Source organism: Chelonoidis abingdonii, chromosome 3 (genome assembly GCF_003597395.2).
Source record: "Chelonoidis abingdonii isolate Lonesome George chromosome 3, CheloAbing_2.0, whole genome shotgun sequence".
In the NCBI taxonomy this organism is placed as follows: domain Eukaryota; kingdom Metazoa; phylum Chordata; order Testudines; family Testudinidae; genus Chelonoidis; species Chelonoidis abingdonii.
This window is the reverse complement of record NC_133771.1, coordinates 89172139-89184444: the sequence shown is the minus strand read 5'-3', so window position 1 is coordinate 89184444 and position 12306 is coordinate 89172139. Positions and strand designations below refer to the sequence as shown.

At 39.5% G+C, this 12306-nt stretch overlaps 1 protein-coding gene across 4 annotated transcripts in view; it reads left to right on the top strand.

Annotated features, from left to right (window-relative positions):
• Positions 1-9587, top strand: part of FYN (FYN proto-oncogene, Src family tyrosine kinase) — a 176090-nt gene extending 166503 nt beyond the window's left edge. For all 4 annotated transcript variants that reach the window (XM_032772614.2, XM_032772612.2, XM_032772610.2 and 1 more), the window contains one exon: positions 8008-9587. In XM_032772614.2, the coding sequence (XP_032628505.1) occupies positions 8008-8216 (209 nt within the window). In that variant the 3' untranslated portion in view covers positions 8217-9587. The remainder of the gene's footprint in view (positions 1-8007) is intronic.
• Positions 9588-12306: the final 2719 nt, after the last annotated feature.

The window sequence follows — 12306 nt, the reverse complement described above, 5'->3', positions numbered from 1 at the left end:
AGGGGGGGCACAGGAGGGGGGAGGGGCTCAGGACGGGTTTGGGCGTGGCGAGGGCGGGGGTGGGGAGGGACTCCAGGGCAGGGGTTGGGTCGCAGGATGCAGGCAGGGTTCGAGGTGCAAGGCGTCCGGCCCACTGGCTGTCTTACCTAGAGTGGCTCCCGGGGGGGGGGGGGCAGCAGCGCGCAGCTCCGCTCCAAGAAACGGCCAGCATCACATCTCTGCGGCCCCTGTGGGGGGCAGAGGGCTCCGCGCGCTGCCCTTGCCTTCGGGTACCTCCCTCGAAACTCCCATTGGCCACGGTCCCCTGTTCCTGGCTAAAGGAAGCTCCAGGGGTGGTGCCTGCAGGCAAGGGCAGCGCATGGAGCCCTCTTACCTCACCCCCTTCCCTAAGGACGTGGTGCCGTCTGCTTCTGGGAGTGGCGTGGGGCCCGCGGCATCATAGAGGTGGCAATCCTGCGGGCTGGATCCAAAGCCCTGATGGGCCAGATTCAGCCCGCAGGCCATAGTTTGCCCACTCCTGTTCTAAAGGACATTGGTGTTCGTGTCGGAGGGAAGGGAATGGTGACAACAGTGCACTTCATGGAGAATAAATCTCTTCTTTCCTCAACATTGTGAATACAGTCTGTGAAATGAGAAAACTAGAACGTCTAGACCCTTTGTATTTTTCCTTAACACTTATCCAAATAGTTAAGCACTGGTAAAGCTTATCACTGCATGGGTTTTGTATGATATAACAGACTGCTAGTAGGTTATAATTGAAAGGATATTAGACCAATCTGTGTGATGCTGCAGAGTCAATTTCTGTAATTATCAAAGCAGTCAGAGCCGTATATCAAACAATAGCTTTTGAAGAGAGTGAGGGATACAGTCTACGGACAGTGCTGCTTATAGTCTTGAGGACTGGAAAAAAGAAAACACCTTCACTTGAAATGTGCTACAAGAGATGATATGTCTGTGGATTGTTTGCCAGGTGTGCACTTACAGGTCTGCCTGCAGAGATACCATGCCACTGTGAATACCTGGGGCAAAGGGATTATTTTATAATCTTGTTTTGTTTGACTAAAAGGTGGGAGGCACAACATAAAGCAGAAAAAGGAAGACAGACAGAGGATGGGGAAATATTGTGGATATGAATGAGAAGTGTGGCATTCTCTCTCCCTCAGTCTGCAAATCAAGCACCTCGGTGCTCTGTTTTGGGTGTGAAGGAGGCGAAGCTGTGAGCCTCAGACACTGGGATGAAAAGGAGGCAGAGATTCAAGGGATGTCAAGGCTCACAATTAAACCTTACAGCCCAGCTCTAGAAGTCTCTACCAGCAGTAGTGTGATTCCTTAACAGATGGGCTACAATGTTCAGTTCATTTATTGGAGTTCTCTTTAACCCTTTAGAAAACAAGTGCTTGAAGTAAGCAACTTCAACAATATTAGTCGCTATTAGTACATGAGAGGGAAATAAATACTGCATGGGGTGTCAGAGAACCAAAGCCAAAATGAATATAAACTTATTTTTAGTTTTACTGTTTTTGCTTTACCCAGATTCCCCTTGGATCTTAATCTTCTCTTTACCACAGCTGAGAACTAGGAGGCTACAATGCTTTGGCTGTTGTACAGCAGGATTATTGTCTAAATGTTGCTTATCAGGCAGCGCAGCCACACATTCCAACTACACTGAACAAGCACATCTGCCTTGCCTGTCCTGCTTTCTGGTGTTAAAATTGCTATTAGTATGTTCATGCATGGAATGGCAGCATAGGTACATGCTCGACTTGGAGACGTATCTGCCACAGTGCCATCAAATCCTGTACAGAATTCCATCCGAGCGTGGCCTTTGGAAAATAGCAAAGCTCTGTTTACAAAGGCTAAGGTCCCAATTGTGCAACCACGTCTTATGGCAAATAGTACTAATCACATATCCACAGGCATTCTTCCATGGATTTCAGTAGGACTGTTTGCATCATAAGATACTGTTCATTGTGAGGAAGAGTCAGTCATTTGGCTGTTAGCTCAAAATGTTCAAAGTGGTTCTTGAAAATATTGGCTAATCCCAGGAGAATTATTCCTGCTTTAGGAAAAAAATACATAGGAAATGATAACATAAACCATTTTTAAAAACAGATCATTTTCTTCCCTCTTGAGGGTTTGAAAGTGTGGTGCTGCCTCTTTGTTGGCCTTTCCAGTGGTTGTCCCCCTTGGAGTGTGGCTAGATAAATATATTAGCTTGGGCATGTGAGTATAAATTAGCCTGATCCTTCACTCTTACACTGGTTTTACTGTGGTGCAGCTCTACTGACTGCTGTGGAGTTACCCTGGTTTTTATGCTGGTGTAACAGAGTTACGAATGAGGTTCAGAGATGCGCCAGAGCTGGAACTCTTATCCAGTCCACCTGTCAACTTTGCTGACTCAGCCTGAGTTTCATCTTCCAAAGATGACAACTGTTTTTGTTTTTGTAAAACTGAAAGTTGGCCTTTTTGATGGGCCTCTTTAAAAATTGCCTCCAAATATGGACCGTCATTCACACACCCAAAGTTGACAGCTACTCCGTTTTTGTGCTGAATGCTATCAGCACATGAGAATGTCTCTGCCTATTAGAGGACATTTTCTTAAAGTCTGACCCATAGCATAAGTAAGGGTTTTAAATCCATTTGAGGGAATAGTCAGTTTTTCTTAGCTGTTGGACAAATTTATTCCTATGTTGTACAGAGTTAAATGCAATTTAAACATATTTCTCAAACCCTTTAATAACACACTTGGAAAAAAGATATCCTGTGAAGGATTAAAACATCATAATGCAATTTACTGTACTTCACCTTTAGCTAACAAATGCTATTTAGTGATTGTGGCATCACATTTTACAGATAAATATACACAATTCCTTGACGGAGAACATTGGCTTTGAAGCATACAGTTGTTTGAATTGGTATTTGCATTTCTCTTGCAAAGGTACTTCAATATATATCAGGAGTAGGGAACTTATGGCAAATATGCCGAAGGCGGCACGCGAGCTGATTTTCAGTAGCACTCACACTGCCTGGGTCCTGGCCACCGGTCCGGGGGCTCTGCATTTTAATTTAATTTTATATGAAGCTTCTTAAGCATTTTTAAAAACTTATTTACTTTACATACAACAATAGTTTAGTTATATATTATAGACTTATAGAAAGAGACCTTCTAAAAACGTTAAAATGTATTACTGGCACACAAAACCTTAAATTAGAGTGAATAAATGAAGACTCGGCACACCTCTTCTGAAAGGTTGCCGACCCCGATATATATTTTTGATATAGTAAAGGGTATGAGACACATGCAGTCCAGATGTGCTTCTCTAGTTTGGTTGTTTTTTGAGCACCTAGAGAAAAAGAAATATTGATGCCAGGGACTCAGGAGCTGGCTTCACAAATGTCTACCACTGGAGTTCAACACCCAGTTGAGCCTACAAACCGGCAGCATCTCAAATGAAGCAGAGGGAGATCCTTATTGTTTATGTAGAGTCAGTAATCAGTTGGGTACTTTACAATACCCCAAATAAACAGTTCCTACCCTGATGATTTTAGGGTACAGCTGTGTCTTCACTGCAAAGAAGCTGCTTTTTTACTAACGTGCATTAGCTATCCTGCTGTAAAATCCTAGTAGAGACAAGGTACCATAGTCTTTACCATTAGGTAGCTAGGTAAGGTCAGCACTTTTCCTCACATCTGTGGTTGACCTCACCTACTGTACCACACAGTAGAACTCAAGTGCCTTGTTTCCACAAGATTTTACAGCAGTGAGTTTATGTGGGTTAGTTATTCCATGGTAGTGAAGGCATAGCCTTAGACGAAAATTGTCAAAGTAGAGACAGTTTTACTTTGTGTATTGTACAGTACCAAGTGCATTGATGCTAAACACAGTCTAAAAGATGTAAAAGGTATTGTGAGAAATCAGCTGTGGGGTTGATTTTGAGGTTTGGTTGTGTTACAGCTATACATAGAACTCACTTTCTATGGGTAGCTCAGAAGAAACGTATAGTGAAGGAATGTGAAGGTGGAGAGGGTGGCTGTATGGGACAGAGAAATAATTCGTGCAGAGGAGGCAGCATGACTGTATATTGCAAGAATTGGGAAAGCTTTCACTTAAGGGAGATACCCTTTGGATCAACATAGTAAGAGCTACATAGGAAGAGAAACCTAAATTAACCTTGTGGAAAAGGTATGACAAATCATGGGTATCTTGAAATATCCCCGTTTAATTTAGAGTGTGATTATGTGCTGTGCCTTTAAAAGATGCAGCACTAAATTCAGCCAGGGAAAAGGAGTAGGGGAGTAAACACTAGCATAAAGCCATCACTGCACCCTCCTGATTTAGGCTAAAGAGGCTGCTGCTGAAATTTAGACAGCCCAAGGGGGCTAAGTTACAGAAACCTGTTCCCAGAGTGCTGCCCGCAGTCTCTGTAGCATGCATGCCTCTCCTCCTCAATCCTACCTTCTGCTCCAGGGCTGACAAGGGAGTCCTCGGAAGACAGTCTGCAGCACTCTTCCTCAGTTTGGGCACATCTTCACTGGCAACATTAAAGCGCTGCTGCAGCAGTGCTTTAACATGGCTTCTGTAGTTGCAGCAGAGCGGTGGGAGACAGCTCTCCCAGCACTCTTAAAAAAAAAAAAAAAAAAAAAGACCCACCAGTGGCTGGTGCACTGTCTACTCTGGCACTTCACAGTGCTGAAACTTGCAGCATTCAGGGTGGAGTTTTTTCACACTCCTGAGCGAGAAAGTTGCAGCACTGTAAAGTGCCAGTGTAGACAAGCCCTTTGTTTGCTAGCGGGACTTCTCTACAGGCCAGAACTGAGCTTTTAGATCTCATTTATGACACTCTGCCTCTTTCCCCCAAAATAAAGGAGAGTGATTGGGAGTGAGAGACTGTGTCCGGGCTTTTCTAGGTAAACCAGATGGGAGAGCATCTCTGTTTTTGATCTGTATAGCTTTGGGCAGCAGATTTGTATAGCTTCCCAGCAGCTTTAGTGATTCACATGCAAATCTCTTAATAACCTGAGACAGGAAAGAGATGTATGGTCTTAAAATGGCAACATCCTTCACCAGTAACGGAGTGTGTTTTCTCACTCCTATGGTGGAATCAGGAGCTAATAGAAAAATTGCTTTTTAGAACGTAAGTGCAGATATTTTCGCTGGCCCAAATGCTAGTTCTAGAAAAAGTTTGAATGCGGCTGAAATCCAGGACAGTGAAATTTCTGCTGCCTAAAATAGGATGTTATTGAGCAGTTTATTTCCCAGACATACATTTTGTAAGAGAGAACTTGTAAAGGGTTTGGAAACCTACAGATACAACTGATTGTATGTGTTTGTTCAAGTAAATTAAAAGGTTGGATTTTTATAGATGAGAAGTGAACTGTACAAACCATTTAAATATTCTGCTTTGTTAGAAATGGAAATACAACAGCCTTGTGCTAATGTAGAAGAAACAGTGAAACTGCCCTATCTAGATTCACTTATCCTATTAAAAAGTCTGTCGGAAAGTAAACAAACAGCATAAGAAGTACAAAATAAACGTAATGCTTTAAATGATTCCAGTAAATCAAGTATCTGCCTAGTAATACAGATGGATTCAAAGATGATTTTTTTTTTATCTTGGCACTGTCTCTTTTAAATTGATAGCTCATTTCATTTGAAACACAGTAAAGTTGATTGGATAAGTATGGATTCTGTAGCTATTGGCGGAGATATGAATTTCCGAAATGAATGCCAGGGGTAGCTTGAATGAGTCTCAGACTTTGTGAGAGGAATTGTTCTGGCTAACACTAGGATGACTAGCAATAGCCAGATTCATTATTTTATAGCTGGATTTTCTGGGGTGGAGGCAGAATGTCAATATGTTTCCAGTTAGCACAGTACATGGAATTTGTTAATCTTTCCCACGTGTTAAAAAAAGGGAGAGAGGGAGGTTGAGAACTGTTTCTCCTTCCCCTTCCTCACTCTCTCCTTAGGCTTTTCCTTACGCATATAGTCTGCTATCAAGTTTCCCCATGTACTGGCCTGCATGAAATAATACACTGGATAAAAATACTGAACTAATATCCCAGAATAACAAAATCCTAATTAATTCACATTTGGGAGGGAAGTTGGTGGTGATGGTGCTCCTGCTATCTGTGTTGTACTTGCCTGGCATGTGAAGGGACCCAGCCAACATAAAAATTCTAGAATGTAAACAAACAATATTTTTTTACCTATGTCTGGCACCTTCTTTGTTCAAGGCTGAAAGAATTATAATTGAGCCTGTGAGGGACAGGAAGCACCGAAGAGATTTTTATATTAAAATGTGAGGTGACTTGACCCAGCTGATTCAAAGATAAGAGTTTGAAAAATTAGAGGAGCTTGTCATCCAGCTTCTGTATTTCCCAGGGCGTACCACCTTTTACGTGCCTGTCTCATCAATTGTAATCTCTTTGGGACAAGAGCTGCCTTTATGCTTTTGTGTTTTATGTACATTGTACATTGGTGGCATGAAACAAATACTTACGGACATTTTGCTTGCATGACAGATTTTCACTGCTTTGATGGTGTGTCTCAAAAACAGTGAGACCTAGAAACTTCACCTTTGGTTTCTGGTGAAGGGCTTGCAGAGCACTGGGGTTTTTGCCATTTTCAAAAACTGGTGGGATGTATTTTGGAAGTTGCATGTTGACAAATGAGGCCCATCTGGATTTCCATTTGGTATGTGGCAGACTTTTAAGATATGCTAAAAGTCTGGCTGGCCTAGTGTGTTTAGAGTCCGAGATGCCTACAGAGTTTCTCAGCAGTACCCACGGGGTTAAGGATACTATGTCTGCAGGTATGGCTTGGCAGAAAACTTGTTACAGTACTAGCAAGCCGGAATCCAAGCAGCCATTTAAGGTGTAATTAATGTATATATTTTCTGGTAAATACTTCTGTATGGCAGAGGTACTGGATTTTTTCCTTTAAATTATTAAAAAAAAAACAGGAAAAGAATCAAAGAATTTAGTTAAGCTGAAGTGAAGGTTGCTAATATTTAGCTAGTTAGGGTGAATGATCTGTTGTTGGGGAGAAAAAATGGAAAGTCAAGGCACAGATAAGGAAGGCAGATGTCTGGCAGTGGAACACATAGTGGGGAGTATGTCTCATAGCTTGAGGAGGGGGATCATGGAAGAGCTCTCTCTCTACAGGGAGAATTGGTCTCCTTGCGAGCAGGGTTGTTTTTTATATTTTACCCATCTCCTCCATCAGAACAAACTTGTTCTCTTTTGGATAGGAAGTAACAGAAGGAACATTGCTGTGTGTTCGAAACTACATTGGCACTAACCCATACCCTTAAAACTGCACTCCCATATGTAACCATTACAGTTTTCAGTCAAAGCAAATTCTACAGTTAATATCAAGTAGCACAGGATGAACAAAGTCAGATGCAGAACAAGGGACTATAGGTCACCAATAACAAACTTCTATACAAATATTAGAGATGCTGTCAGTGATATCTGATAGTCTAAAAGCAGTGTTGTTTGTATTCTTATTGAATTCTGCCCATATCATTCCCAGCAAGTACTAAAATATTTTTTTAAAATTCAGGCTCAAATTGAGCCTTTATAAAAGTCAATTTTCTTATTTTTAAAAACTTTTAGGATTCTGGTTAGGGGGGAAAAAAAGCTCTGCATACCAAAAGGCTATAATAACTCTAAACAAACCTTTTCACAGACAATTGCACAACTATCTTTTGACACATCACCATAGTCTGCCCTTTGTTACACTTATGACAATTCATTTGAAGGCAATGGAGTGGATATAGGGATATTCCTGAGAGCAGTGTTTTACTAATCTGTGGTTTAGATGAGTTCATTGCTTAGGAAGAAAATGGATCCAGTTTATACTGGAGTAGTTATAAAGCTGGAACTTTTTGTTTTTGTTGCTTATTTTACAAAAAAGGACTGAATAAGCTTGAGAAAAGTGTATGTATTATACATGAAGTCTGTGTATTTTAACAGAGACCATTTCACATTGTCTCTTTGTAGGTATGAATAACCGTGAAGTCTTGGAACAGGTAGAACGTGGTTATAGGATGCCATGTCCTCAGGATTGTCCCAGCTCCCTGCATGAGCTTATGATCCACTGCTGGAAAAAAGACCCAGAAGAACGTCCAACTTTTGAATATTTGCAGGGTTTCCTTGAAGACTACTTTACTGCAACAGAACCCCAGTACCAACCTGGTGACAACCTGTAAATTCCTGGTCTACACAGACTGTCATTAACAGGTGTCCTCCCCCACGCCCCATTAGCTTCCAACTCAGTGACCGGCTTCGCCAAAGTGCAGCATCTTCCAGCACCAGAATGCACATGAGTCTGAAGTTGAGAACTTCTACAGAACTTGTCCATGACCACTTGTCCTAATAATCTGAATGTCCTCTATGACAAGGAGAAAAACTTTTTTTTTCTTAGTCAGAGACTCAGAAACTGCATTGTATTGATGTTATGTAAACTGCAAAACCTCTGTTCAGTGTAAATAGTAACTTAGTGCCAATAACTGATCCTAGTGCTTTCCTTTTTAAAGAATGCGAAACCTATGTGATTTTAACTGGTCTCCTCCCAATTCAATTCAAAGTATTATTTTCCAAAAGTGGCCTCTTTGTCTAAAACATTTTTTTTCATGTTTGAACAAAAAAAGAATCAGGCAGATGTTTGTTTTTTGCTTTTTTTATATATATATATATATATATATAATATAATATATATACATACCTGTACATACAGTATATGGGTTCTGTTGCAGAGGAAACTCATTTCAGATTGAATGAGCCAGGCTGATGCAGTAGTACCCAGAACATAACATGTAAACACTGGTAAGATTCTGAAAGCCAGTGATCTAATTTTTGGCATTTGCCAAGCATGAATTTTTTTCAATTGGATTGCACTTTTTGTTTATGACTATGTACTTGTAGATGGTTGTAACTTTGCTCTTTCAGGAATCATGTGCTGTATTTACAGTAATGTTTCCAATCTTTGACAAGCGTGTTATAATTTGTTCTTCAAATTAAAATGAACATACTTAAATTAAGAAAAACCACACCATCACCTTTTGAACTGGAAGATTGAAACTGCAAGTTCTTGTATCAAAACATGTATACTGAAATGTTTCAAAAACTTTTATTTAATAAACATTGTAACCACATTCAAAAGATCTTAAAACCATAGCATTTTAGTCATGTCCACCTACTAAACTGTTTATCATGCAACTAGGATTTTCTGTTTTGTGTGTAACATTGCCCATTGTAAAATAAGTGTGTTAAATGTCCTGTACTGCTAATGAAATTACTTTCTATATGTCTGCGAGTTCTCCAGTGGAATTACTATGCACTTCTTTACATTTCATGGGAGATGCACAGAACAAAGTATTACTTTTTCAGCTATTTGTACCAGCCTTGAGTGACTTACATTTAACCAAAAACAATTCCTTTCTATTTCTATTGAGTTTTTAATACTGAGTTGCAAATTTTAAAGTCTTAATTACATTTTGTTATGATTTATTTGCAAGTTTACATTTTAAAACTGTTTAACTTTCTTAATTTAGTAATTAAAAGAGAGCATTTTACCTTTGGATATTTGTTCTTTTGTTTAAATCATGGAGAGAAGAAGGGGAAAATACCATTTTGGCATCACCTTTAATAGGGGATGTACTTGGCCATTTGTTTGTTGGTATCATTGTCCAAACTACAAAGCTAATATGATTCAAAACAGCTGGAGTTCAATGTCAAGGATGGGTGAACATGTAGAGTATTTCACAGTTCTGTGTTTGGAAGAGCTATTCTAGAATAGCTCTCTTTATTTCATCATTAATATTTGGGCACGTAAATGTCACAGGAAAAGGTTTTTTATGCATAGACAAATTGATCAACATTAGTCTTATTACTGCATAAGAATATTGAAACCGTGTTTAGTCAAGTAATACATTTTGATGGTCGAAATGCAATTTTTATTGTTTAATATTTTATCTTAGGTTGTATAGTCATATTCTGAATATTCACGTATTAATTTAATAGGCCTTCTTGCAATTACTATGCTAGTAAAGCAATAATCTGGTGAAATACAGGGAATGAGCTGTTCAGTGTTTGCAATACTGATCATTGACTGAAAGGTTTCTTTCAAAGAAGCAGCTCTCAAATCTAGCCTTTATTGGTGTATAAAACTGTACAGCAGTGTTGCTTTCTGTCAAACAAGCTAATGTTCTGTGAAAAAAAATCGCTCAAAACTTTTGGCTGTGATTGCCACAAAAGCTGTAGCACTATTAATGTAACGTGTATTGTGCATGTGATATTTCTAGCCGTCTAGCAATTGAATACTCAAGGTGACAGAATATTTTTAGAATTGTCTCATCATTGAAATCTGCCCAAATGAGTTATGATCACCTTTCTCCCTCAGTCACCACCACCCTTAAAACCTACAGAGCTGAGTTCTTTAAAGTAAGGTTTAAAAATTATCTTGATACGCTGGCCAAATGAGTTCTGACACAGTTGATTGCTGACACAGGCAAATCCTAAATAGTGCTCCCCAATTAACAAACTAAGTACAACGAAGCATTTTCCTGTTTGTTTCCTGTTCTTTTTAAGGACATGGTGCTATTAGCTATGGTACCCAATACATGCGCACAGGATGGGATTCATGCACTGAGAATGGCTGGGATTTTGTATGCATTTCCAGTTGGAAACAAATGTTTTGTTTATTTTTGGTTTTGGTTTTAATTTTTAACTCTTGGGTTTGTCACTTGGGCCACTTGCCAAGCCATGAGCACTCTGTTGGACTCTGCTACATAACTTCTATGCAGACTGTTGCGATTGCTAATTGAGAAATTCAGACCTTTTCCTCTGGTAACTATTCTGCTTCTACTTGCTAGTATTAAAACAAAACAAAACTCTCCTACCTCCATGAAACAGCAAGTATTAGCAACATATTTAAACAAGCTGGTGACATTTATGTTACAAATTAATAAAAATCCTTTAGTGGGCACTGACAGACACAGAACTGTTCTGAAACTTCTGGAAAGGAACACCAATACATTTTTAAAAAATCACACTTTTTCACCAGTCAATGTTTTAAAATCTGCAGGATCAGAGAGCCTGCATCCAAGAGTATTAAAAGAATTGGCCAAGGAAGTCTCTGAACCATTAATGCTGATTTTTAACAAATCTTGGAACATTAGGAAAGTTCTAGAGTATGGGGGAAAAAGACAATGTATTTTGAAAGGATAATTAGGATGACCTGGATAACTATATAATCCAGTTAGCATGACATCAAACCAGGGAAACATTATGGAAAGGCTGTTATGGGACACAATAAAGAATTAAGGGATGTTAACGGGATTAATGCCAGTAGACATGATTCTGTGGGAAATAGGTATTGTCAAACAAACTTTTTCTGTGTTTTGATGAAATCATAAGTTTGGTTGATAAAGATGTTGACATAACATACTTAGGCTTCTATCATGCATTTGACTTAGTCCCACATAAAGTTCTGAATTTTAAAAAATTAGCACTATAGAAAATCAACATACCCTATATTGATTAGATTAAAAACTGGTTAACTGATGGATCTAAAAAAAATAGTTGGAAATGGAGACTGTTCCTCCCATGCGGGTGTCTCTAGTGGAGTACACAAATTTGAAAGTAGTGTAGGGCCAAGAAGATGGACTCACCATACCTAAAAAGTAAATGGAGGACTGCCTAATTTTTGTTGGTTTTGTACATAACTGTCCTGCACTCAGACACTGCAATAATTAAGTTAGTATAAATACTTATTGGGACCTAGAGGTTAAAAACAAGATACTGTGGAAGTCTACAAGAGCTGCTATCACACAGTGACTCCTCTTTTCATATGTGTACTGTACTCATTAACCATTAAGAGGGGTTTTAGAGGGTGTTAGTTACAAACAGTACAGGTGGAAGGATGTTTACCTTTTTCTCAGGTCATGACAGGAAGGGGACTATCCATCTTAAAAGAATAATTAGAGGCTGTTTGTAACTCTGGAATCACGTAGCATTTCTACAGTCCCATTAGAAAGCAATTATAATGCCCAGTGATTAATTCATGTGCAGGGAATTCACCACTGAAAGGATTTCTGTAGTGTTAGTTGGAGCAGGCCTCCCTACTATCTTAATTTAGGAAGAGAGACAGTTTAGCTGTACAAACTAAAGCAGGTTCAGATGTTAGATGTGATTTCACCTGTATTGGATGTTTGGTCTCGCCCATCTAAATCCTCAGGTCTAGTTACCCTAGAAATTTTCACAGCCAAACTGAGGGGAAGGGATTCTATTGAATATATG